The sequence below is a fragment of the Manis pentadactyla genome, chromosome 12, assembly GCF_030020395.1.
Source record: "Manis pentadactyla isolate mManPen7 chromosome 12, mManPen7.hap1, whole genome shotgun sequence".
Lineage (NCBI taxonomy): Eukaryota > Metazoa > Chordata > Mammalia > Pholidota > Manidae > Manis > Manis pentadactyla.
In genome coordinates this window covers 108,978,956-109,006,478 of record NC_080030.1, presented here as the reverse complement: position 1 = coordinate 109,006,478, position 27,523 = coordinate 108,978,956, and the positions used below count along the sequence as shown (strand labels likewise).

General features: G+C 38.5%; 1 protein-coding gene across 11 annotated transcripts; it reads left to right on the top strand.

Annotated features, from left to right (window-relative positions):
- The first annotated feature begins 65 nt into the window (after positions 1–65).
- WASF1 (WASP family member 1) lies at positions 66–26,097 on the top strand. Of its 11 annotated transcripts, none has more exons than XM_057489486.1 (10): positions 66–237; positions 11,867–12,098; positions 12,715–12,875; positions 13,582–13,716; positions 17,682–17,835; positions 19,143–19,287; positions 20,723–20,895; positions 22,469–22,648; positions 23,727–24,355; positions 25,251–26,097. In XM_057489486.1, the coding sequence occupies exons 3-10, from the start codon at positions 12,743–12,745 to the stop codon at positions 25,406–25,408; spliced, it is 1,707 nt and encodes a 568-aa protein (XP_057345469.1). In that variant the 5' UTR covers positions 66–237; positions 11,867–12,098; positions 12,715–12,742; the 3' UTR covers positions 25,409–26,097. The 11 variants fall into 11 exon arrangements, with proteins under 11 accessions (XP_057345469.1, XP_057345471.1, XP_036758847.2 ...); XM_057489488.1 differs by lacking the exon at positions 11,867–12,098 and adding an exon at positions 12,368–12,497 and having other exon boundaries at positions 66–349; positions 20,726–20,895; XM_036902952.2 differs by lacking the exon at positions 11,867–12,098 and adding an exon at positions 12,368–12,497 and having other exon boundaries at positions 66–349.
- Positions 26,098–27,523: the final 1,426 nt, after the last annotated feature.

The following is a 27,523-nucleotide window of genomic DNA, read 5'->3' as shown; positions in this document are numbered from 1 at the left end:
GACTGGGTGAGGCACAGTGGGACCTGTAGTTTGAAGCGGGGGGGGGGGGGGGGGGCGGGGAGGCAGGGGCGGGCCTCCCGTGGGCCACGCCCCCGAGCGGCTGGCTCGCTCAATTGGCTGTCCCCTCCCTCACTCCGGGGACAAGCATCGTTCTCTCCGGCCCCCTCCCCCAAATTGAAGACCGGGCACTACCATAAGCCGCAGGAGAGGGGGGAGAGCGCATTCCTTCTCCGACGGGTGAGTGGGCGGGGGCTGCGTCGGCCGCCCGGCTGCATCTGGGCACCGAGAGCGCGGGAGCGCAGGGAGACGCTTAGCCTGGGAGACCTGTGCTGGCGGGGAGCGGCTCCCGGTGGGCATGGTGGGAGACGAGGCAGCTGGCGTCCGCCGTCCCCCCTGCTTCGGGCGCGGGTCGCGGCGCCCGGCCGTGGAGAGTCGCGCGCGGGGAGGGGGCGGTGGGGGCGGCGGCTCGCGGTGTTGTTCGCTCGCGCGTCGAGCGCGCGGTGGGTCCGGAGATCGGCGGGCGCCGCAGGCGGCGTTCCCCGCAGCCCGGAGCCTCGGCCGCCTCCCGGAGCGGGCACCCCCCGGAGCCTGCCGCCCCTGGGGCTCTGGGCGGAGCCCTGGGAGCTGAGGGGACCGGCGGCCGCCACCGGAGCATGAGGAAGGGGTAAGGCAGCCGCCCCCGCGCTGCCGGGAGCGCGTTCCTCAGGACTGTCGCCCGGGGACGGGATGCTGGAGGGGGACCCTCGGCGGCCGCCGCGCGGGGCTGCAGGGAGGGGCCGCCCCCGCCCCGCCTCGCCGGCTTCCCGGCCGCCCACCCGCCCCCCGAGCTGGGCCGAGGGGGACGGCGGCCGGCGGGCGCGCCTGGCTCCCCGGTTGCCCACAGCCGCTGTGGGCAGGGGAGGCTGCGGGGCTCTGCTGAGGTGCCGCCGGACTGTGGCGGCGGCAAAGCCGCCGCTCGCGCTGCGGGCAGGAGGCTCCAGGAGGCTCGTGCGTGTGCGGGTTTGCGCCCCTACCGCCGGGTGCGGGCGGAGGTGCGGCGGGCGCGGGACCCCTTTCTTCGCCGGAGCAGCTGGGTAGCGGGGGGCCGCCTGGAGCAGTTGGGGAGCCGCTCGCTCTTCTCCGGGTGGGCAGCGCTCGCCCATTGTGCCGCCCAGATGAAGCTTCCCCTCTGCAGCATCCATTGCACCTTTCCCGTTCCCCATCCCCTTGCTACAGCGTGCCCCCTAGCTTCGGCGCTCGGGCGCCGTCCGCCCTCGCGGTGCTGGACGGGAACCCGGGCGGGGAAGCAGCCGTCCTACCCGACGTGGCCGACCTGTCCCAGAGCCGAGTAGTCGATCCCCAGCTAGACGAGGCGCCCTAAGACCACCCAGCCTCATTCTATCGCTGTCTATGTACATGTGCCCTGGATTATAATTTAATTTTGCCTTAGGTGTTAGATTCACCTATTAGCTAAGTCTTATTTCGGTCCTGTAATTGATGCAGTTGATTTACAGGTTATTCAGCCCGTCTGATGTTTAATTTGTATGGTAGGTAACTTTAATTTTTCTAATTGTTTGTTAGCTCTTCATCATAATTACAAATGCAGGGTCTTTGAACTCTCAAGAACAGTTTTTTCCTTACTCTCTTTTAAGTTTATGTTAGGAAAAGTGTATTTATGTCGAATATTTGAATAAAGTACTTACTATGAATTTTCTCAAGTTTTCAATAAGAAAAGTTTTGCATTTATTTTAGAGTCACAGAATGTTTGATTGTTGCTGATAGCCTTCAGTTAAAGGAAGTATTTTCTATTTATGGTGGGGTTTTAACTGCCATAATGAGCATTCCCTAATTTATCTAAGTTTTGCTTTTTATTTAGCTCCTTTCTTTGCGATGTCATTTATTAAATTCCTTGTCATAGAATTTCTTCTCCTTTTTCTAACTTCTGTCTCCAAGGACGAGTAGGCTCTAATTTTGAAAGATGAAATAATTTTTGAAAATGGAAGAAACAACTGTTGGTTATTTGATTATAATGTCAAAAATTGTTTACATCTCATCATTTAAAAATAAGTGATTCATTACCAAAAGTGTTTTTCTTTTGCTAATCCTCCCTTTCCAGCTTTTCTTGTTTACGCTTGTTGCCACAACCCTCCTAATAAACGGAGTCACACATAGGCATTGCAGAGGCAGTTGTTTTAGGGCACAGTACTTGTTTTATGGCACTTGGAAGTGGCGCACATATAATATTACTGGTGGTGTAGGATCCGTTGCTTGGGTGGGAAATGACCTTGCGATTTACACATTTGTGCCTTGGTTTCCTTGCATGTAAATGGAGATACAACACTAAGTTGAATGCATAAATTAAGTAAAGAGGATTTCACAATGCTTTTAAAGAAAATTTAAATATTTTAGATGATGAATGATGTAAATATTTCAGTGTAAAATACAATGAAAAAAAAATCAGAGTTTTTTGTGGCATGTTAGAATGCCTAATTTACATCGAATTTTGCCTTGGAAACATATGGCTCTAAATTGAATGTTTCTCATCAAGTTTTTAATAACTGCAAAAATAATAGGTATTGTAGTTAATACCTGTATGTAGTTATAAATATAGGTATGGTTAATATTGAGGAAAAAGTCACATGACTTGGTAATATGCAAGTAGAATAATGAAATGTGTGAAAAATAAATCTCCAGAAAACATTAAAGACTTTTATAATGAAACATTTTCAGATGACACAGTCCAAAATACGTAGTTGTGATCATTTGTACAGTATGATTTGGAGCTGCTTTGTTTATTCAGGTTTGTAAATAGCCATATATTCATGATTGTATTAATATCGTATAATTTTATATTACATATTGTTTTATTTTTGGAATAGTTTAAGATAACATTTCCAAGTGCTTAATTTTCATTATTACAATAGATAGTAGCTTTTGATGTCCTTACTGGAGGATTAACTGTTAATTTTCATAGTAGAAACTATTAAGATATTGTATAACTTTTACGAAAACAGTGCTTTTGGCTACTTTGTAGGGAAACTTCATAAAACTATTCAAATGTCTTTAAAATTACAATTATATAGGTTTTTTTTTTTTAGAATTAATTTGATTACTTAAAAAATATTTTCTTAAATAGCCAACTGAAATCCAGTTGTCATTATCGCTAAGGTAAATACAGTTAACTCAAGGTTTGCCTAGGCTCCTTGAGGACAAGAGCTTACCTGATTGTTTATTGTCATAAATCTAAACTTGCTAGTATAGTGTTTAGCAAATAGTAGGGGCTTGATTTTTGTTGTTGTATAAATAAAATGAATAAGTGAAGAATATCCATTGATTTAATGTGCTGCATGGAAATTTTTAAAAATAGATGTATCATACATTTTAATTCATGAGACATAGTTTTTTATCTCAAGAGAAAAGAGAAAAATGTATTTGGAGGTTCTTTGAACTCCATTTACCTTTTTAGATACAGGTTCTTCACCCACATGCTTATCTGAACTAGTGCTAAATACTCTATAATGTATATACCATCATCCTCTCCTTTATGGAATGTTAACTTTCTTCTTACCTCTTACAGGTCACTTCATGAACAATGTACATAAAGGTGCTTTTTTCCTTAAATTAGATGAATATAGAAATGTGTTTGGTTCTTTTTAACTTACCTTAAGTCAAAGGCTTGACTTAACCACAGTTTTCCAGTGAAATAGTAATAAAAAGATGTATGTAAATTATATCCTGTGTTAAATGTGCCTGAGTACCTAATTTTAAAAATAAATGACCCCTGAGTGGAGCATTTTATAAAATGAGGTATCTTATGTTTTTAGTTTATCACATTCAGTTTATAATTTTGAGTCTGTGTATTGCTGGTTCCTAACAGCATGAGATTGATTATATTTTAAAACTTGCAAATGGTTTAGAACTTGGAATTTACTGTTTCAGAAAAGTATGCTTAGTAGTGAGATTCACGAACAGCCACCAAATTTAACCCATAATATACCTCAGTTTAGAATTAGGCCAATAATACTAGTTATAAAATTATGTTAATAATTAGTACAAGTATTATATTGGGTATACCTATAATACTGTGTACAATCTTTCTATGGGAAAATCAACTCAGATTCTACCTTGAAGTGCAAGGAATACATTTATGTTGATTAGACATGCCAGCATTATTAGTTAGGTGCTTGTCCTCTAACAACCAGTGGACATGAAGAAGAGGATCTTCCTTGGTTCAGTGAGTGGTGCAACCTTATGTCATCTGGGCAAGAGGTTGGAGAAAGAAACTTGGGGGAGCTGGGGTCGTCTGTGTGACATTGGAGAAGTCATTTTTACATCTCAAGGTCTTTGGCTTTCTCAGTTGTAAACTGAGAAGTTTGAAGCGGATGATCTCTGAGGTTCCCTTCAGTTACAAATAAAATTCAAAGACACTTCCATGCTTTGTGTACCCTTACCTTATGTTACTGCTCACGTGCTTTCTGTTAGGGAGTTTCTCCTTTTTCGATCTATTTCTGAAAAGATTATATAAAGTCTTAATCTTTTTTTTTCATGTGCCTATTCATGGAAACAAGACTTTATTTTTTAGGTTTTTAAAGAGAGTTTTTTGTTATGGTTGTTCAAATTTTTTTTTAACTCCTAGCACCACCAAGAAACAGATTTAAGATGATTCCCTTTGTTTTCCTCTTGAGTTTTTTACTGACAACCTATAAGTAAAGTCAAGGTAGATTTTATATATACTTTGGAGAAAGATCATATTGAGTGAAACTCCAGAGAAATTTTTTCTAAGGAAAATACTGGAACTAAGGTCATAGAGTGGATGTATTTCAGAACTAAAGTTGTAGAGTCAGTGGCTGAAGGTAAAGAGATGGTATGTGGCTTGGGTGTGGGTTGTCAGATAATGCTTGGGTATCCTGTGTTTTCCTTTGCCGGATCTGGCATCCTACCTGGGCACTTTGGGGCATGGTGGGAGAGTGGGTGTGGTGGGATCGGAGAGGGAGGAACTGGGCTTATGGAGGCCTTGAGGACGGGGCCAGTTTTTTGGTTGGTTTTGCTTTGCTTCATTTGCGTGTGTCTAGTACTTGGTTTAAGCTAAGTGGCTAATTGAATGGATACAATTACTACAGAATAGCAGGAAATTCTCTTAGGAAGATGGGAAGATTAGGATGCTGTGGAAAAAGGGATCATGAAACAGCTATGCTTGTCATATAAATGGGAGTATTTTGGAGGTTTTTAGTTAATTTCTTATTTGGAGGCTAATATTCAAGAATACCAGGTGACATGTTCTAAGAGAAGTGACATTGCATGCTTGCTACATGTGCAAGTCACTGTGTAAGTGCCATCATACTTACTATTTAATTGATGCCAAAGTCCTATAAGCATTTAAGGAAGAAGGAGGATAACTAAAACAAGTCGCTCATTCTGCTCATCAGAAGCACGGGTTTGCTGCAAACCACTTCTGTTCCCTTTCCGCAGTAGGTTTCTGCTGGACCAGCCATTTTAATAACTTGGTAACAGTAGTTCTGCCTGCCTGCTCCCCTTCCCCTCACCTGCAGTTGGTTGATCTCCTGGTGATTACCACCTGCCCACGCTAAGCCATTTATTCATTCAGCGCTTAATTATTGAGAGTCAAGTAGGTGCTAGAAGAATGCAATGAAGAACAAAACAGGCTGATCCTATTGGAGTGAATGAACAGTGTGGTAAGAGGGATAGTTACTAAACAGAAAGCTACATTTACAATTAGAAATTCTGGTGAGCACTATAAAGGAAAAGAACAGAGAACCTAATTACCTTTTTAAAGGTAGGTCTTTTATTAAGATCACTCTGGCTTGGAGGGGGCCAGGGAGGTCAGTCACAATCCTGCCCACTTCTGTAGTTTATTGGTCCAGTTTTAGACACCTACACTAATCCAGGACATTCAGACCTTTTCCTGGGTCCTAAGTGCCCAGAGGATTGAGTTGTTTTCTTCCCAGTGGCTGAAGATATAAGATATAAAACTAAGAAGTTGTTAGTGGCCTTGTTTCTTGCCATGTGAACCAGAAAACCGGGGGCATCTGGAAGAAAGCAGATGCAGTCTTGACTGTGTCAAGTGTCTTTGTCCATGGTGCTGAGATTGGGTTTCAAGAGACTCCCTGATATCTCTGTCGTAACTTGTCCTTTTTGCATAAACTGGTCGTAATTGTGTTCCTGGTACATGAGTCCTCTCATGGATTAAGTTTGTACAAAGTCGTATGGCTAATAAAAGGTTGAGATAGAATTTGAACTCAAATTTCACTGTTCCATTTTTTGCTACTACCCTGTTCTGCCAGAAACTAATGGTTCTAAAGGAATTCCAAGAAGGTAGATGTTGGGTGGGTGACAACTGTAGGATGATGATGGCAGTGATGCTTTCTTTAGGGTATATTTGACAGTGGTACAGTTTCCTGTCATTCTTCCTCCTCTTGAGTAACAGTTACTCAGATCTGCTCTAATAAATTAATATTTCTACACTGATGAACCCATTTGAAAAGAAAAAGGGCTTGTATGTCAAAGCATGGATTAATTTGTTTCATTCCTCTACCAAAAAATATGAAATCACACATTATGCTACAAAAGTAAGCTTTTTTGTTTTCCACTCTTTAGTAAGACATCCATTGTCTTATATCTGTCTTTTTTTTTTATGTTAACATGTGCCAGAGATAATGCCAGAGAATTGTAGAAAGATTAAGAAAAAAAAGAAGAAACAGGAGAAGCATTTATATTTTAGCTGAGGATGCAGTCTAGCACTCATTTATTTTAGAAACCAAAGTAAAAGCTTTGTGTGTTGCATCATAATACATGGCTAGGAATTTTTTTTGGTTTTGTTGACATTTTCAAAGAACCTTCTTTTGGTTTCATTGGTTTTCTCTGTTGATTTCCTGTTTTTATTTTCATTGATTTCTCCTCTAATTTTTTTTTTTTTTGCTTGCTTTAGACTTATATTACTCTTCTTTCTCTAGTTCCCTAAAGTGTAAACTGAGATTATGGATTTCAGGTCTTCCTAATATATGCATTCAGTGCTATAAATTGTTAGTAATGCAGATACCCATTTTTTGCCATGCTGTCTGCTACAGAAAGATGATGACTAGAAGTTTCATATGGGTGGGAATATTGGAAGGTGAAATGCCAGGAATAATTTGTGTTCACCCTGGAGCTCTAGTTGAGAAGTTAAGTGAATCTAAGATTTCTTCTTTGCCGCTGAAATAGGTAACATAGGCATATGCCATATAGGAGAATAATGAAATATAAGGAAAATATAAAAAGGAGAAAAGCCACTAAATGCTCTTATCTCCTAAGTTAGTTTTGGCTTTAAAAACCATCGTTCTTCTATAACCCTCTAATCCAAATACCATTAAGTTACTCTCTCCATGATCCCGATTACCTGGTTGTACTATTACTAGTATTGGTCTTAGATTTCTAATTCCATAGATTTTGTGGATACGAAAAATATATTGATGTAATCTGCTTCAAAAGTGACTATCAGTTTTTGATGATAGGAGTTTCTTATGACAATAATTTGGACCTCACCCCTACATCTAATCCATAATCAGTCCTGTCTATTCTGCCTTCAAGTTATATCTTGAATGACATGCTTCTCTGTCACCATCACCTAGTGCACATGACTACCTGATCGTTACCTGGACTACGTCAGTCACCTAACTTGATCTTCTAGGCAGTACATTAGAATGGCAGTCCTAAATGCCATTGCCCACCTCCCCAAGTCTCCAGAGAGCAATTAGAGCATCAACCATTTCTGATTTTGTGGCAGTCTTGCTTAAAATCCTTGAATGGATAACATTGAAAATCTTCAGCGTCCTACTTGATTGACCTCATCCCCTGAGAACACTCAGTCTCTGCTCCCTACAGTCCTGCCCCTTGGCCACTCTCACATCTGCTGGGGCGTCAACCTCTTCCCAGCTCAGCCTTGGTGTATGATGCATCTCCTGGGTAAAAACGAACACACACATGCTCCTACTCCCCCGACCTCGCTCGCTACCTCCTAATAGTTCTTTTGATCTCAATTTAAATGTCATTTCCTTGAGGTAGATCTTTTCATGGAGTCCAGTATTTTTGCTTCATTGCACTTCCATAAGTATAAGTAGATACTGTCATCTGCTTAATCCATGGAAGACTATTTCTGCTCAACTGTTCTTCTGCAGCACTTACTGGCACCATTGCGCTTGAGTCACTGGTGTTCCATAAATGGACCGCAGGATGAATGGGTGGATGGCAGTGTGTCAGGAGTGCCATTTTTCATATAAAGTGCTACATGTTTATTTGATAGGTGACTGTTTTCAGAGGAATTACTTTGTAGTAATATGAAGAACACCCAATCTTGTTTTCCATATAGTTAATCTGCATTTGTGGTTTACATACCTCAGATGTCAAATGAACATCTCTTAAATTAAAAAAAATAACCTTGGAGCTGTGCTTGTATAGTAACTTGTCAAGTATTTATGTAGTGATTATATTAATTGGAAAATACATATTTTCTTTGAGAATAACATGGAATCACATAATTACTGCTATTTAGTGACTCTTACTACTAACTTAACTATACTGAATCTCATTTCTGTTCTATAGATGTCTAATGCTGTTTATTATTTCATTAGCATCTACTTGACTCTGACAGTAATGTCTGTAATTGCAGAGTACATAGCTTATTTCTTCACTTCCTTTTTTACTTTAGTTCAAATAGCAGTGTGTTCTTTTCAACCTTGGTCTATCAAATTTAATAATTTGCTATTTGACTTAGATGAAAAATATACTTACCCTACCTATTTATTTATTATTGGTAAAGATAGCACTGTTCTTAAGGCAGATTATTTTCAGCACAAGCCAGAGCATCTCAAAGCAGCCACATAACTAAGAGGTGTTCACTATGATCAATAGATCGTGATCCTGTGGGTGCCTGATTAGGCTTTGCCATCTCTGTGTGTAGAATTTTAGAGATTAATGAGTAGTTTAAGAGATTGTGGGTAGTTTTAAAATATATTGCTCATTAACAAAGGGAAGATTTGTTATTTTTACATATTCCTAAGGTGATTCTATACTAGCTTATATTGTTTCACTGATAAGTTCAGTTATTTTCTATTTTACTTGTTTACTTAGGATAATAAAACAGTTTGGGATAGATGAATATAGATTTTGGGAAGGTACTTTATAGAAATTCTGTTCTTGATACACTTTTGAACAATATCCTTTTTTATGTATTTTAAACTAAATTGCTTTTTATTTAAAGACCTAGGGTTTTACATAGTTAAAGTATTTTTTAAATTGGAGTTGATATATTTGTTAATGTGAAATTTTTATTTCATGCATTCTTATTTAAGGAATATTTATACTATTCTAATCAATTATGTCTCAGAATTATAAAGCATTTTGTCATTTGCATAGAAATTTATTAGGAAAATTCTTTCCGTAAAGAACATACCTCCATTTAAACATTCTTGTGCTCAAATTAAGTGTTATGTTGTTATGCATAATTAAGTGGCTTCTAATCTTAGGGGAAGTGTAGGACATTTCTCTAAAGGTATTTACTCCCTCAAAAATTGTTAAAATATTTAAATTACTGAACTTTGTTTTTATTTAGAATAGTTATTTTATTTTAACCTTTAAGGTCACATAATATAAAACTTTAATTTGAATAGTGCTTTCATGAAAACTGAAAATTAAATTTCTGTAATTTAACATAAAATTTTCCTTATTTAATATGGTCATTTTATAAATTAAGAAACACTTAAATTTAGATCATAGGTTAGTTGTTTCATTGACATATGAGTGAGTATAGGAATTAATCACTTGTCATTGATGACATAATAAAATACTTTAATTCTTATGCTTTTTAAATGTCCCCCAATTTTTCCAGTATATTTATTGAAAAAAATCCATGCATAAGTGGACCCATGCAGTGCAAACCCTTGTTCAGGGGTCAGCTATCTACATATATGTGTGTGTGCACATATCCAAACTATAAATATGTATATATATTTACATGTATGTGTGAATATATATAGTTTGGATCAACAGAAGACATTCTTAAAATAACTTAGAGTGCATGTCAATAATATATAGTCAACAAAATATATTTTCAATTTAGTTCTATCAAACATTTTGCTATGGTTAGAGTTCAATAGTTTCATTTGCCTTACTGTTCAAAAACTTACTGTTCTAAAAGAGGCTTTCAATGGACTGGTTTAATAAACATGATGTCTATGCAGTATTTTATTTTTATTTTATAAATTTAAATATATTTATAATTATAAATATAAATAAAATTAATTTTTAATTTTAAAATCTATATCAGGACTAAAATTAAAGCCATGAAAGGTTTTTTAAGTTAAGAAACAGATTTATTGATATTTTAGCTAAATTATTTTATCTTAAGAAATAATTTAGAGATCTTTCTCTTTAGGGGATTAGACTTTAGTTTACATATTCTTTCAGTCTCTTGATGTTTGCCTCAGTAATGGACAGTTTAATTGCCAAAAACCTAAGAAAATATATGAAGAAATCTAGGAGTTTAGTGTTTTACATCACTGGCCAACTCAATTACTTTTATAGCCACATGGGTTATACAATAGTTGGGAGAGTTTTGTTCTGATAGTATCTTTAGATGTGACCTAAGAGAACAGATTAAAAAATTTTTTAATTAGTTATGTTTTAGCACAGTATAATTTAGCTTTTTAAATAAAAGGTTTTCCCCCTCAGATAGGCAAGTTAGGCAATAGTGGATTAAAAGATATTAAAATATATGCAATCTGTTCATTCTATGCAGTATTTTTTATTGTTTTTAAACAAAACATATTTGCAGTACTAAAAAATACTGAAATTAATTGATTTTGGTTTTGCTTGCTGATTTAATTATTGTAACTTGTTAGCCTGTAGGGTTTTTTCACCCTCTCCTAATCTGACAGAGGACCACATAGTGAAGACGGTGTGGGGACCTCTCTGCACAGTCAGGAGTCAGGCAGACTAGGACACGGGTCGTTAGGCTTTGCCTTACTGTTCGCCACTGACACTTGGATGGCCAAGTCACATGCTTGACCATTAGAGTCACCAAGGGGCGAAAGGAGTGAAAGGAAAGGGTGAAGGGAGTGTTCCTCTCTAAAAAGCTTTTGAGTTTTACCTAAAGGTACTATTTTAATCAGTTTTCTTTTGAGATTAGGGTAATATTTTGAAGTGACTTATTTCAGTAGTCATAACTTGCTGTAGGTAAGTGCCGGCAGTCCTCACTCTGCCCAGTAGCATGGGACCAAAAAAAATGACCAAACCAGCCAAAACTGAACTTAGCGATTTTAATGGAAAACTTACAGTTGCTCTGTGATCTTTAAAAACTTTGTCAAAATATTAAATTCTGCTATATTGGTGTAAATGTGTAGGTAGATGAAAAAATATTAAAATCAATATTATTTTAGCACAGTGTAGTATGAACATTGGAAGCAGTTCCAATCAGAGTGTTCTATTTCTTTGTAAAAATCTTACCCAGAGTATCTTGAAGAGTGCTTTGTCATCTTGTGTAAGTGGAGTGAGCCTCCCTTCCGTGCCTTGGCAAAATGTGTTACTCCTTTCTACTAAATTTGGGTCCGTTTCCAACATTTTATCCTTTGTACTTTGAATGTTGGGAAGCAACTCCAAGAGTTCCTTTAATGGGAAGCTTTTTGCTGGCATCACTTCCTCCGGGACAGCCTCCTCCTCGTCACAGCTGTTTTCCTCATGCCTGTGCCTCAGCTGAATTCCTCTGCCTGCGTCTCTCCAGTCTCTCTGAGTGGTGGTAACGTTCCCCACCCTTAGCGAGTCTCTGTTACTCTACTTACACTTGAATTAAACTTTACTTACAGTGTTACCATTTTTCCTTCCTTTGTTGCCCTTTCAGCTTTGTTGGCCAAGTCCCTCTTTCAATTACCCACTTTGTGAAGTTTCCAGTGGATTTATTACTGGGAGGCAAGAGGTAAACCCAGCTACATGCTTGCTCTCTGTACCGAATCCAACAATCAATCGCCAGAGGCTTTGTAAGGAAGTGACATGATTGGCTGCTGCTGCTGCTGTCGTCTCTTATAGCATAGTGCTGTGTGGACTCAAGTGCTGGCAAATTCCTCCCAGTTAAGGTCTGTGGTACGTGAAATTGGAGCCCTGTTGTCGGGGAACTGGTGTTATTTAACTGAACTATGGTAGCTGAAATTTGTGCATCTGGGGAGTCTGGGAAGTGAGGACTGCCTGTAACTCAAAAGAAAGTTGAACTCTGATCGATTGAATAAAAGTTTGGTCAGTTTTGATGATATTGAGGATACAGGTCTGCTTTGACTGTTTGACCTCCCAGCTCTTGAATGCCTGAAGCTTTTACGTGGAAATGTAAAGTTGATGCTACTCTCCACAGCTCTGATCCTCGCAGGCACTTCCGTAGACACCATCTCTAGAACAAACCCCTTGTTGTAGTCAGTACAAGCAATGGTTTTAGAAGAATAGTCAGTGATGATGAATTCACCACGAGGCAACTGACATCGGAAGTAAGGTTTCTTTTTTTTAATGTTTTATATAATGTTGACATTGTAATAATTGAAGATGGGAGAAGGTTAACAAAATCAATTTTGATTCATTTAGTCAGGGGACTCCATTTTTATTGTTTTTATACTAACAAATATTTTATTATTAAATGGAAAAGATAAGGTCGCAGTCTGTTGGTTGAAAGTGAATAATGTTAGTTTATTGTTTGGTTTCCTACAGGTGAACTGTTACAGAGGTTGCTCTCAAGATGCCGTTAGTGAAGAGAAACATCGATCCGAGGCACTTGTGCCACACAGCGCTGCCTAGAGGCATTAAGAATGAACTGGAATGTGTAACCAATATTTCCTTGGCAAATATAATTAGACAACTAAGTAGCCTAAGTAAGTATTTTTATATCACTTAAAAACAATACAAACCAGAATGTTACATGTTAGAGGATTAAGGTGTTTTTGTGATTAGTTTGTGGGGGCAGGGAGTACAGAATCACCCTGAAAATGTAGTCATTTTAGTAAAATTAATGAGTTTTAGAACCATTTCTTCTTCCCCTAGCTTCCTCTGAGAAAGGGAAATAAGAACAGAATCTGTAGGAACAGTGACTTTAGATTTATGATGACTTTTTAAGAAACTGGAACAAGAGAGAATGTAAAATATCTTCCACATATTTTCAGAATCTGTTTTTGGCATACCTGAGACGGGTCCCCTCCTAGGCTTAGAGAATCTTGGATTCTCCCACTTGGCCTGAAATTCAGTTCTAGTGTAGAATCTGCTTATGGATGCTGATTTCAGATTAAAAGATGCATTATTTATATGTGCTTTTATATCATAATCTTCTCTAACTCTCAGCAGGTGAGAGGATACGGACCAGGCAGGTAGAGTGTTTCCCTTTTAGACACGAGCCCTAGCAGGAAGTGGGAGAGCCACATTTACAGCGGTTTGTGTTATTTTCCCACTGTTGCAGTTGGGTTGCTAGAGAGTTTAAATTTGTTGCAAATAAGAAAAATTGATCAGGACAGCACTATTAAATGTTATTTGATATTTATCTCTGATCCCATTAAATGTTATGATATATGTTTCATTTTTGCTTAGGCAAATATGCTGAAGACATATTTGGGGAATTATTCAATGAAGCACATAGTTTTTCCTTCAGAGTTAACTCATTACAAGAACGTGTGGACCGTTTATCTGTCAGTGTTACACAACTTGATCCTAAAGAAGAAGAATGTAAGTTTATTCATGTTTTGTTTTCTTTCACATATATGTTGTGGGTTAGGTGAGATGAGGGATATATTAAGAGCAGTATTGAACATGAACTTATTACATATCCTTTTCACCCATGACCTTTGGTGAACGTGTTGTGAATTACTTGTAAATGTCATTAGCATGACTCTTGGCTTTTCTTTTTGGCTTTTTTCTTTTTTACCTCTTCTTTTTGTATACAAAATACCTCTTAATTTTTTGACAGAAATTTTTTAGCCAGACTTTTCCCTCCATTCTCTTTATCGTTTCTTTACTCCCTTATAATTTATTTTGTATACTTTTGTTTTAGAAATAAAAATTATTTGAAAATTATCTGCAATTTTTAAGTTTGATTCTGTACAAATGTAATGCCTTTTAATATGCTTTTTTGTGTGCATGTTTTTAAATTGCTAAAATCTGATCTAGTTATTTGAATGTTACTCTCCCTTTCAAATGAACATTTCCAAAAAACCCAAATTGCCAGTATGTAGGACAAAAATGTTCCTTACTGAGTATTAAAGCAAGGGTGTCAGGGGAAAAAAACACATTATGGGCCAAAACAGTGGTAAAATATTTCACACCCTGATGGAATACGCTGAATGTTGATGTGTCTCAAACTTCTTTGTTTTGTTTTGTTTTTACCAAAAGAAATAGAACTACCAAGAACGTACTTATCTACCCTTTTAATGTGAATCTCTCGTAACTCTCTCTTCAAAATATTTTTTTGTTGAGTAACATTTTTAGTATAAATGCAAGTTATGAAATAGATCCAAATTTGAACAACAAAAATAAAAAAGGATATCACTGGAAAAAGTGAAAGTTGCCATGTAATGATAAATTTTTTAATGATTGAACCAACTTGTTTTGCTGTAACCTAATCTAATGCCTAAATACGGGGAGGCAAGTACTTAACTTAGCATGCTGAGTTTCTACTGCTTGCGGAGGTACACGCTCGCAGATCTGGATGTAAAAAAAAACAAATGCTGCACTTTTTTGTAGAACAACTTTATCGAGATGTATTTCATTACCTTACAATATACCCATCTAAAGTTAAAGTGTATGACTCAGTAGTTTTTAGTATATTCACAGTTATGCAACAATTACCATAATGAACTTCAGAACATTTTCATCAGAGCAAAAAGAAATCCTGTAAGCTTTAGCAGTCACTCACTAGGTCCCCTACCCTAGCCTCTAGCGATCATGAATCCACTTTCTGTCTCTGTGGATTTGCCTGTTCCGGACATTTCATATGAATGGACTCCTGTAATATGTGTTCGTCTGTGACTGGCTTCTTGTACTTAATGTCATGTTTTCAATATTGGTTCATGCTGTTGAGTGTGTTTGCATTTCCCTGATGACTAATGATGTTGAGCATCTTTTCATGGCTTTTAAGCCATTTGGAGGCAAGTCACCCGACAGGACGTGATAGAGCTAGGATTTAAATTCAGGGCCTAAATGATGAGGGTTTAAGTCAGCTGTTTGTGTATCTTCTTGAAGAAACATCTATTCAGGTCCTTTTCCCATTTTTAAATTGGATTATTTTTCTTTGAATTAGAAGAACTCTGTATGTTCTAAATCCAAGTCCCTCATCAGGTACATGATTTGCAAATATTTTCTCCCATTCAGTGGATGGTTTTTCATGATGGTATCCTCTGAAGCTTGTACACGTACATAAGTTATACTTTATGAAATTCTTGAAAATAAAATCATTGCCAGTGGTGAAGAATATCTTATGGTCATGCTTTCAAATATATTATTTACATCCAAGATTTTCTATTTAAGTAAGTTAAACCTTTAAGTTATAAATAGGTCCATCTGGTAACACAGCTATATATACAGGTAGTTCTTACTTGTAACAGAAATAAGACATTTTTTTCAAAATACATATTGCTAAATTTCAACTAATATCTTAGCACTCCTATGGAAATTGAAAAAAATACAGAGACTAGTAAATAACTTGAGATGTGTTTGAGTGTTTAAAAAACAAGTGTGCCAGTAACTACCAGAATTGTTTATAGTTTCCTCTGAAATTATGTGGAATATTGAGGAAGAATTCAGAATCTGAAAGCTGAACTACTTAATTTGAAATTGTTCTGGGAATGTTGGTTAAAGGAATTTTCAAAGTTGTTTAACTTAGATTTTTAAATTCAGAGTTCCAACAAAATAACATGAATACAATACTCAGTTACTAAACTATAATATCAATATTTAAAAATTACCATTAAGTAGTAAATAACAGTGAGAACTACCAGTGTAACTTAGAAAGTATGTAAAAAATGAATTTTTAAACAAAGACCTGTACAATTAAGTTTAATTTAGTTATGCTTACATCCTGTGTTGACTTACTGTGTTATATGATACTATTTAATGATGTCGGATGTCACTGTTGGCACCTGGAAAGGGCTCTGTCACAGTAGTCTGTTAACAAATAAGACAAATAATAAACGAGAGCAGGTAAAGACAGAAAAATGTATATTTATAAGCTCTTTAAAATCTTACTCAGGAAGTTTTCGGATATTAAACACTAGGTTCGTCCTGGGTGCATGCTGTGGTAAGTGGGGCAGGAGAGCAGCAGGAACCGGTCCGTCCTGATGGTAGAAAGCAGAGGCCACTTCTGACGGGCCAGAGAAACAGCATGTGGTGTTGTGCACAAGGGTAGGCCTCGAGGGCAGACACATCTGGGTTTTCTGTCTGGCTCTGCTACTTATGAACCATTCTGCCTGGACCAGGAATATATTTCCTAGCCTTAGTTTTCTTACGTGTAAAAATGGAATAGTAATTCCTATAGCATTGAATTGTTGTAAAGATTAAATAAAAGTCCATGAAAGCAGCTAGCACATGTGCTAGTAAGTATCTTTCATACTACTCTTTAGTGATAGTGAGAAAAATCAGATTCCTTGTCTGATTTTTAGTTTGGTGTTTTTAAGTGTGTTACCAGTCACACAGCAGTGGAGTTGCTGAGAATGCAGTCATGGCGTGGCCATTGCACAGGTAGCCTCATTGCTCACCTGTACCAGAGATCCAGATATTCATGTTGAGTTTCACTTCTGAGGGTGATAGGGATACACTTGTAAGGGAAAAGAATAATTTAAGAATTGTGATTACCGTACTGACCGTGCTATGGTATAAGGCACTTTCTCTGTACTTAAAACCACATTAACTGTGTAAGAAATCATCTCCTTTTTTAATATCAGGAAATCATTCTAAGAGTCAAGCATGTAGCATTTTGGTACACCTCTTAGTTTAGCATGCTGCATAGTCCAAAAGGAAATGAGTAAATGAAGTTATTTTAAATCATCATGGGTGTGATGGGGCTGGGCTAGTTACTAGAGATAGCAATGTACGAGACAGTCCCAGTCTTTAAGAGCTTATAGTTAAGTGGAGTTACTTAGAGTATGCAACAAAAGACAAGTGAAATAGACAATAATATTTGACATTATTTGAAAATACTTTCTCTACAGTAAAATTTGTTTTAACTTTATAGCATATGATTATTTATAGTCTGTATAACATAGAGGTCAGCAGTCTGCATAGCCCAGAATGCCACCGTAATGACGCACTTCCTTCAGTGTTATTGGTTTAGGCTAAATAAAAGTAATAAAGGGGATGGAAAAAAAAAGATTATTGAGAAAAAGAAGAGAATGTAGGTTTGTAGGTATCAGCAGTTAGAGAAAAGGAAAAGGTATATTTGGTGGGAAATGAAGAGATACTGCGTATGTCCTTAGAGCCTTTTGAGCCTGAGATCAAAGGCCGCGATAAAGCCTGTCTGGTGGGAGCTCCAGGCCTGGGGTAATGCAGGGGTGGTGAGAAAGCTTTTGAAATGGTCGCTGAGCTATGAGCCCCTGCAGTCGCAATCTCCTAAGCCATGCTTACACAAATACAACATATGAATTTGTCCTTATGTTAAATCATCTTAGTAAAATAAAACACATTCTTGATTTTTGTTTTAGTGTCTTTGCAAGATATAACGATGAGAAAAGCTTTCCGAAGTTCTACAATTCAAGATCAGCAGCTTTTTGACCGCAAGACCTTGCCTATTCCCTTACAGGAGACATACGATGTTTGCGAGCAGCCTCCACCTCTCAATATACTCACTCCTTATAGGTCAGTAGGCTAATAAATGAGAAGGCTGGTTATTTTTTGCTTTTTATTTTTTACTTCTTTTTTTTATTAGAATATCATTTATATACAATCTTATGATGGTTCAAATACACAACACAGTGGGCTGGTTGTTTATTTTAGACTTCAGCTTCAAATAGGTAGCAGTCTACGTTCAAATGCTAAGTCCCAAACATTCTTTATTATTGGGCTTCTGACCAACACAGAGAATCGTCCTTATTCAAGAGAGATATTTTGACAGGCATTATTATGAAAAGCCAGTGGCAAACTTACTAATGTGAAGAGACAAGGAGTTGTTAGTGTCTTTTTTATTTTATTTCTAGTCAGATGGAAAATAAAGAGCTCAAAACTCTACCACACTAATGAATATCATCTTTGCTTGTTCTCGTCTGCTTTTGATCTGACTGAAGTTTTTACATGGTGAAAATGTAGTATCTATTTTAAAATTATTTTTTACCATTTAAAGTAAAATCTGGAATTATTCTAGCACACATAATATAGGTGGGTCATGGTAGGGCAGGACAGCACGGAGAAGACAAGTAATGACTGTAGCATCTTACTGTACTGATGGATAGTGACTGCACTGGGGTGTATGGGAGGACTTGATATATGGGTGCATGTAATCACCACAATGTTCATGTGAAACCTTCATAAGATTGTATATCAATGATACCTTAATAAAAAAAAAGTTTAAAAAATCTGGAATTCAAGCTTTCTTTGAAGTCCTTTCATATGATTTGTTAAATAGGTAATTTACGATGCACAATATATATCCTGAAAAAGATGACATTTATAGTTATTTGAAACTATTTGTCAGTATGCAAATCATTGGATATTAATAACTGTTGCTACTAAAACGACTGTCAGGTAATTTTTTTTAGATTTGGTAAGATAATCCGAGTATTGGCACAAACCCTGTACAGTTTCTCTATTTTGATGACTTTGTGGTTTTATAGTTTTATCTTTGACAGAACCATTTGTAATTACTAGAATCTCCCTAAGGACTTTTAAAAGACTAGGTGTTCAGCACAACTTAAGTATGAAAATTGTCTGCTTCAGATTATTAATACCAATTCCAAAAACACACGGGTTTCCGTTTTCCTTTATTTCTGGTCTGGTTTGTGTGAAGTGTTTGGTTGGTACAGTGTCTACTTTATTTAACCAATATTTCTTCACACTCTATATCTTACTAATGTAAGAGAAAAAACATTTTAGTAAGACTGTTCTCTTACTACTGTAAGTTACATTAAATGATTGTCTTACTAATGTATATTTTAATTTTTGTATTTCAGAGATGATGGTAAAGAAGGTTTGAAATTTTATACCAATCCTTCATATTTCTTTGATCTGTGGAAAGAAAAAATGTTGCAAGATACAGAGGATAAGAGGAAGGAAAAGAGGAAGCAGAAGGTATTACAAGAGATTCCAAAAACTGAAGTTAGTTTTCGTGGATTTGTATTTTGTTGCATACATGGAACTTTACTAACCCTGTACTGGGACAGTTTTAGTTTATTGGGTCCGTATGGTCAAATCCTGAAGCTTTATAGCCACACAGGCTAACGGGGAGCAGGTGGGCCACTGGGTAATGACAGCGTGGTGTGCTGAGTGCCACAGCAGGCGTGCACGGGGGTCTGGGTCGTGCAGAGTAGCACCCGCTGTGGGCAGAAGGCAGCGCTGGTGAACACTGCTTGCAAAGGTTCAAGTAGGAAGGGGGCCGGGGAAGAGAAGGGCCTTTTGGTGAGAAGGAACAAAGACGTACTATACGGGTATTGGTAACGCAGACTAAGTGGTGTTTTCATGCCACAGAGCATATCCCAAATATTTTGGAAAGATTATTATATTCTCGCTAAATTCTTGTTACCTGTCTGCCGTGTTGTCATTTTCTGCTCTCTAATAAATTCCCCTGGATCTGCCTTATTCTAGTTGATGATAACTGGAACTGTGGGAGGAGAGAGCAAGGCTGGACTGAGGCAGGGTCGTGAAGGAGGCGGCATCCGTCTCCAGCACCCTCCATTTCTCCTGTAGCGACCTCTGCTTCCCCCTTCCACATGGTGTCTTCATGTCACCGTTCTCTGCCCTGGATGATGTCCCAGTGTGCTCGCCACATGTTGCATGCTGGTGACTGGCAGCCCAGATGATGCCAGCCATCAGTATTTTGTTTCACGCACGCAGTGGTTTTAAGACTTCTGAGCAGGAGTGCCTTAGATGGGAACGCCTGCCCCGTTCACTGCAGTCCCTGCCTTACCCCCGACTCTCCTCACCACTCCGTGTTTTCTGCTTGGTCCCTTGAGGCACTGGACTTTGTCACCCTGTTCCAGGGCCTTCAGTGCCTCCTCACAGTTTGAAACACTTTGTATTTTATTTTTCAAGTACCCTGTTTTCTGTTGAGTGACATAGTTATTATGGATTAATTGGACAATTGGATTTTTTCTGATATATTGGCCCGCTAATTGGTCACTTTCCAGATAACATAACCTTAGTACATTTTCAGATTTTGATTAGAGGAAGGCAGTTTCATTAATGGTAGAAATTTCACTCATTATAGCAAAACTAATAGATGTGAGAGGAGAGTTGGTGAATCTTTTGTTTATGTGTAAGGACTTAACCTCAGATATTGTCATTCCAGATATACTTATTTTATCTGGTGCATCAGTGCCAATCAGAGGTCAAAAAAATGTGGTGAGAAACTGGGATTACAAGCAAACTAGCGAAGATTTAAGTCTGTGTGAATGAACTGTCTCTGTGTTAGCTTTACTATTATATGATGATACTGCTTTTTTTCAGTATCGATGTTAGAATTTTGATGGTTGTGACTTCTTTTTTAAAACTTAGCACTTCAGCATTTGGCTTTATTTCAATATATCTGTTATAGCAGAAAAATCTAGATCGTCCTCATGAACCGGAAAAAGTGCCGAGAGCACCTCATGACCGGCGGAGAGAGTGGCAGAGGCTGGCCCAGGGCCCGGAGCTGGCCGAAGACGACGCTGCGCTCTTACATAGGCACACCGAAGTGGCTGGTGGCCCAGCCTCTCATTTTGAAACAAGGTGTGTTTTTTTCACCAAATTAGTGCTGAAATACCGGCTTTATTCCCGATACCTGTGCCTCTAAGTTTTAAGTCCTGAGCTCGTGAACTGGCAGTCCCTGTTGTAAGTGTAGAGATGACTGAAGCCCTGCCCCTGTGAGCCCACAGGTCTGACCTTTGGCAGGTCGTTGTCGTATCTGGACTGTGGTTCTGTCAGCTATAGAGAGGTGGCTGGAATAGGTGAGCTTCAGGGTTGTCTTTCATAGGAAGTCTCAGTGCCCTCTCAGTAGGACAGGTGGAATCTTCTAGAATTTCAAAATAGAGGAACGGGATCTTCAATGTTTTTGAAGCATTATTGATCCACTACATATAAAATAGAGGAGTTAAGAAAGGGTTATATTTTGTTCCTTCTCCTTCCTGACTTCTTTTCTGTGCTGCATCTTGCACCTCAGGACTTTCACACAAAGTCCCTCATTCCCTTTCCAGAAACACAGGTCTTTGACCTTCCTCAGTGCTAGGGGCCCTATCTCAGTGACACACTAGCTGAATAAAAATTACAGCGGCATCTGTGAAGAAATTTATTTGTGTATAGTTAATTAATTCTAGTATTATTTTATATATATACATATATATAATAGTTATTGCTTTTTTGAATGGAAAAGAGCTTAAAGTTTCTTTTGTATAATACAAGTAAATTGTTGGGCCATTTATGTGAAATATCTTAGTCTATTTAGGAGTAATATATATGTAAGATACTATTTATATGCATTACTGAAAGAAAAAGACTGAATGGAGATTAAAAAAAAATTAGTACTCTAAAAATGAACATTCATTTCTACTGTTCAGTAATTCAGATATTTTGCTGACTGACAGTGTAAATGCAATAATTTCTAACTTAGTTTGTGCACATCTTTTAAATCCAACTTTGTCTCCAGTATGCACTACAATCAGTAAATTTTCTTTCCATGGCTCAAGGTGTCTGTAATTTTGCTTAAATCTGATCTTAAGTCACATGTTGCCTTGTTACTCAGCTATTTTCTGATTACCCAAGCATCTTTGAAAACACCAAAAAGACAAAGATGATGTAGTTAGCCATCTCGGTGATGCTGTTATCAGGCAGCCTTCGTCTCTGGGTGTAAGACGTCTGGAAGGCATGTAGGTTTAAGAGAGCAGCAAAATGTCTTAGCGGCAGACAAGTCTAGGTTTCATAGTCTAGCTTTTTGTCATTGGCAACTTGTAAAGAAAAAAATGAAATAGAGACAGATAGCATTGAACACAATTTGCTAAAAGTTAATTATCTTGTTTATAAGATTCTATATGTAGTTTTTTTTATCCTTGTGAATTGAATTAGTATTATATTATAAAATGAAAAAAGCTTAAGACCATTATAATAAACCTATATTAGCAAGGAAAGGTTGCATTGTGAGCAGCATTCTTTATCTTAAAAGCAGGATGAAAGTAATAAATTTCTGAAAGAAGTTCTTAAAAAAGTGGTTAAAATACTGACATTCAAAGGATAAACCTTAGCTATCTCATGTAGAGTACTTTACTCCACCAATAATTGAAGAAAAACAAGATACCATAATTTTTTCTAGACCGCAGACATATGTGGATCACATGGATGGCTCTTACTCCCTCACTGCCTTGCCGTTTAGTCAGATGAGTGAGCTGCTGACTAGAGCTGAAGAAAGGGTGTTGGTCAGACCCCATGAGCCCCCGCCACCCCCACCAGTGCATGGGGCAGGAGACGCGAAACCCACGCCCACCTGCCTCAGGTATGCCAGGACAAGCACGTGATGCTTTCTCTCTCTGGACTTGGTAACGGTTTTCTTTAAAGGACCGGATAGTCAATATTTAGGCTTTGGGGGCATCCAGTTTCTGTCACAACTATTCACCTTTGCCACGAAAGCAGCGGTAGATTACACACAGACAAATGAATATGTTTGTGTTTCAACAGAACTTTATAAAAACAAGGAGCAGGTCAGATTTGGCTTGTGGGATATAATTTTCCAGCCTCTGATAAGAGCTCACACATTCTTTGGGAAAATTTAGCTACTGAGAATTTACTTTACAGTGTATTTCATTGTATTATAGCTTTGTTATCAAGCATGTGGCTTGCAGTATATTAACAAAAATTAAGGATTTTTGGAATGTGATAAAGGACTAAAAGTGGTACTCAAAGATGTGATTGTAAGTGTTGGTTTACTATTGGGGAGAACACTCGAATTTAGGAGAGTAGGCAACTGCTCCTAATTATCTGTCAGAGACACTATTGGGAAGTTTAGTTTTGTCCATTGTTATACAAATTATAAAATTTTAAATAGAGGTTGGTGTTACAGTTTTCAGTGTAAAACAATTTTCTATCACTGACTCTTGATTCCATCCTCAGGAAGAGAGACATTAGTTTTCTTTTTGTGGTTTGGAATTAGTTGTCATTGATTTAACTGAAACAATACATGATGAGTTTTAGTAGCATCAATGAATATACAGCATTGCATTGGCCACAGGTATCGCTACAAATAGTCATGTGTTAAATGTTGAGTCACCAGAGAGACACCTGTCACAGCATAAGATTGAACGTTTTATTTATTAAAGCAAGCACAAAATGTTCAAGTGGTGTGACAGTTGCATGAGAGGATGAGGCCTTTTAGAACATCACAGACCAAAGCCCCACCTGTCGGTTTCCTCATGGGTGTACTCTGAGCTCTCTGCATTTCAGCCTCTGCTCAGGAGTGTTCAGCCTCCCTAGGACCATGTCATGCAGCTACCTGATGTAATGATTGACAGTCGTTTATATTTCATGTGCTTAATTTTTTCTCTTAATAACTTGCTAGGATTTCTTTATCCTTTCAGTTCTGCTACAGGTTTGATAGAAAATCGCCCTCAGTCACCAGCTACAGGCAGGACACCTGTGTTCGTGAGCCCCACTCCCCCACCTCCTCCCCCACCTCTCCCATCTGCCTTGTCGACTTCTTCACTAAGAGCGTCGATGACTTCGACGCCCCCCCCACCGGTGCCTCCCCCCCCTCCCCCTCCAGCCGCCGCCCTGCAGGCCCCAGCAGTGCCGCCCCCTCCAGCCCCTCTTCAGATCGCCCCCGGAGTTCTTCACCCAGCTCCTCCCCCCGTCGCCCCTCCTCTGGTACAGCCCTCTCCGCCGGTAGCTAGAGCTGCCCCAGTGTGTGAGGCTGTGCCAGTTCACCCACTCCCACAGGGCGAAGCCCAGGGGCTGCCCCCGCCCCCGCCCCCGCCCCCTCTGCCTCCCCCTGGCATCCGACCCTCATCACCTGTCACAGCTGCAGCTCTTGCTCACGCCCCCTCCGGGCTACATGCAGCTCCACCTAGTGCCCCGGGTCCCCAGGTCCCATTAATGCCCCCGTCGCCCCCGTCACAAGCTGTACCTGCTTCTGAGCCAAAGCGCCATCCGTCAACGCTGCCTGTCATCAGCGACGCCAGGAGTGTCCTACTGGAAGCAATACGAAAAGGTGATTTTCTCAGAGGCCGTTAAAAGCATTACTACGGTAGTACTAGAACTTTCTAAATATTTGAGACAACAATGCTTTTTCTCACTTATAAAATTTCAGGTGATTATGTTTTTGCACAAATGGTCTACAGAAAGTAAAGCTATGTTCAACTTGTAGTTTAAATCATTTTCCAGAAAATATATCACAATCATTTTATCACAGGGATTCGTAAAATGTTTATTGAATGAGTGAGAAGTTAAAAATATCAGACTTGAAAGTTATAGAAAATTTAGTTAAAACCCTTTATGTTTAGTATGTATGTTAAACTCCTTTTACAATTGTCTTTTCTTTAGTGTTTAAGGCTGTCCATTTGGTCTGTCAGAGATACTTGCTCTACCAGATGACATTAAAAGATGAAGGTTCCTCTCTTAGTAACAAAGGGAAGACCTTTCATACTCTTCATTTATTCAGCCGTTTCCCAAGCACCTACTATCAGCCAGGCACTAACAGTATAGAATGAATAATAGTGCCTTTCCCTGAAGTACTGGGGAGAATAAAGCTGCCGGAAATACACTCAACAATGTGTCATTTACCTGACTGTAGATGGAAAAGAAGAAATGTATCACCTGCTAACTTTTTAGGGCATGATGAGTAGGGAGATGCAGCAGACCATGATGACTAAATGAACTGTAGATTCTACTAAGAAATCTGTTAAATTTACCAACTAATGTCATAGATAACATCCTGAAAGATTGTCTCAATAAATGTGGTTCCTTCAAATTCTTTCTAATAGATCTTGCTTTTTATTTTCCTACTAGTATTTGTCACGTGTGTTTGATTTTATTGCAGAAAGATTAACAATATCTAACACTTAGCATTTTGGTTTACAATGAATGGTTTGGATTTACTGTGTCAGGTATTCAGCTACGCAAAGTAGAAGAGCAGCGCGAACAGGAAGCTAAACATGAACGCATTGAAAACGACGTTGCCACCATCCTGTCTCGCCGCATCGCTGTGGAGTACAGTGACTCAGAGGATGACTCGGAATTTGATGAGGTGGACTGGCTGGAGTAAGAAAGCGCGTTGGTAAAAACTGCACTGAATGCACATGTCCTTTGTGGTGCTTGTCCTTTGAGAATGTTTGTCATTCCAGTGTTTTGCTTTCTTTTCCTTATGATAAATAACCCTTTTCCTCCATAATTTTTGATTTCTAGGAAGAATATTAGCATACATTTCAAACTAAATGTTTGACAGTGGCTTATCTTTTTTATTTTTCCCTGAAAAGACATAATTTTCAAATAAACCACTAAGTATTAAGCATGGACAGCTGTTGTTAGAATAGCAAATTCAGTTTTTTGATATATCTTAATTGTGCGCTTTGTGAATTTAATTTAAAGAAAGCAACTGAGATTTTGAGGGCAGCTGTATCTGTAATGAGCCTTATTCCATTTCCTGATGTTTTAACAGAAGAAACACTGCATTGATAGTAAGAATACACTCAGAAAGTACAGTAAGCTTGTAGTTTGAATTCTCTTAAAGGAATGCTTGAATTTTTTAAATTAATGTTTTATTGTTTTTAAAACTTGCCTTATTTGAATGTTTAGCAGTATTCCCTTCCCACTTATATATTGTGTGGTACAATTTTGCCTGCCTATAAGAATTTTAAAAATTTCCATGTGAAATACTCTGATATAAATATACATGTAACTTACATAACTGTTAAGAATAACAGTCTGGTTTAATAAATGGTTCATTTAAAGGTTCATAGGTGTTGCTCTTTGAATAAAACTATTTCTAATAGTTTATCAAATAATTTAAGGTAGGCTTGAAAAGCATAGATAACATAAAAAATTTTTAATCCTTAAGCTATATATAGTTTCCTCTCAGTTGTACAGATTCACATTGTCTATTGTGTAAGGTGACTTTAATATCATTTTTTTTCTAAGGACACAAAATCAGTATTTCGAAACTTACTATGCTCTGAAATTAAAATCTGCACTTGCCGTCTAATAAGTTCAACCACCTTGACTTCAGTTTAACAGCGTTCTTGAAAGTACATTTTGCAGAGACAGAATGAGTTGTCATGTCTACACAGCCTGGATTCAGGGGTGGAGGGAAAGCAGCACTGAAGCCAGGTGATCTCCTGTGAAGTTCTGGCAGTTTTGGTTACAGCAGTGATGCAGTCTTCACCTTTGCCCCTTTTGCAGTGCAGTTTCCAGCTCTCCCATCAAGAGATGGGTTCTGTTATGAAATACCTCCCTTTATTCCCACTTGGAGGAAGTCCCACCCTTTCTTCAACCACCGACACCCATATTTTCATGACGTCCTTAGACCACAACTGGAGCTTATGCTCCTTTTCAGTTTCCGTAATTCTTTTATTATAAGCTTTCTTCGAGGACACTCACATCACTTTCTGTCGCCATTAGTGCCTGTTTGAACTTGTCATACAGATTACTCAAAAGACAACAGGGGCCTTGTCTTAAGTAGGCAACTCAGAACGTCCTTTCTTATAAATAGGTTCAGAATACCTCTTTTTTGTTCTGTTCACAAGGGCTGTTAAAATATCGTATCTTTCTAGCACTGTTCCTGCTTTAAAAATTACCCCCTGCTAATCTCAATAACACATCTATTAAGTTCAACCACCTTGACTTCAGTTTAACAGCATTCTTGAAAGTACATTTTGCAGAGACAGGCTAAAACTAGTCCTAATCTCATCAAAACACTATGTGTGTGTGTGTCTCTCTCTCTCTTTTGGCCTGAAGGTGTAAGTTATTAATATTTATGTTTGTGTGTGTGTGTGTGTGTGTGTGTCTCTCTCTCTTTGGGCCTGAAGGTGTAAGTTATTAATATTTATGTGTGTGTGTGTGTGTGTGTGTGTGTGTGTGTGTGTGTGTGTGTGTGTGTGTGTCTCTCTCTCTTTTGGCCTGAAGGTGTAAGTTATTAATATTTGTGTGTGTGTGTGTGTGTGTGTGTGTGTGTCTTTTGGCCTGAAGGTGTAAGTTATTAATATTTATGCAGTCATTTCTTATGACAGAGCAAAATTTGGCAGTTGTCTTAATGTAATGGGAATTCTCAGGAATTACCTTTGAAACATCGTTTTACCCTTAACCCTGCCCTGAGAGTAGACATACTACTGCTGTTTGTATTTTCATTTTTACTCTACTGCATTTATCTTGACCCCAGATTTTT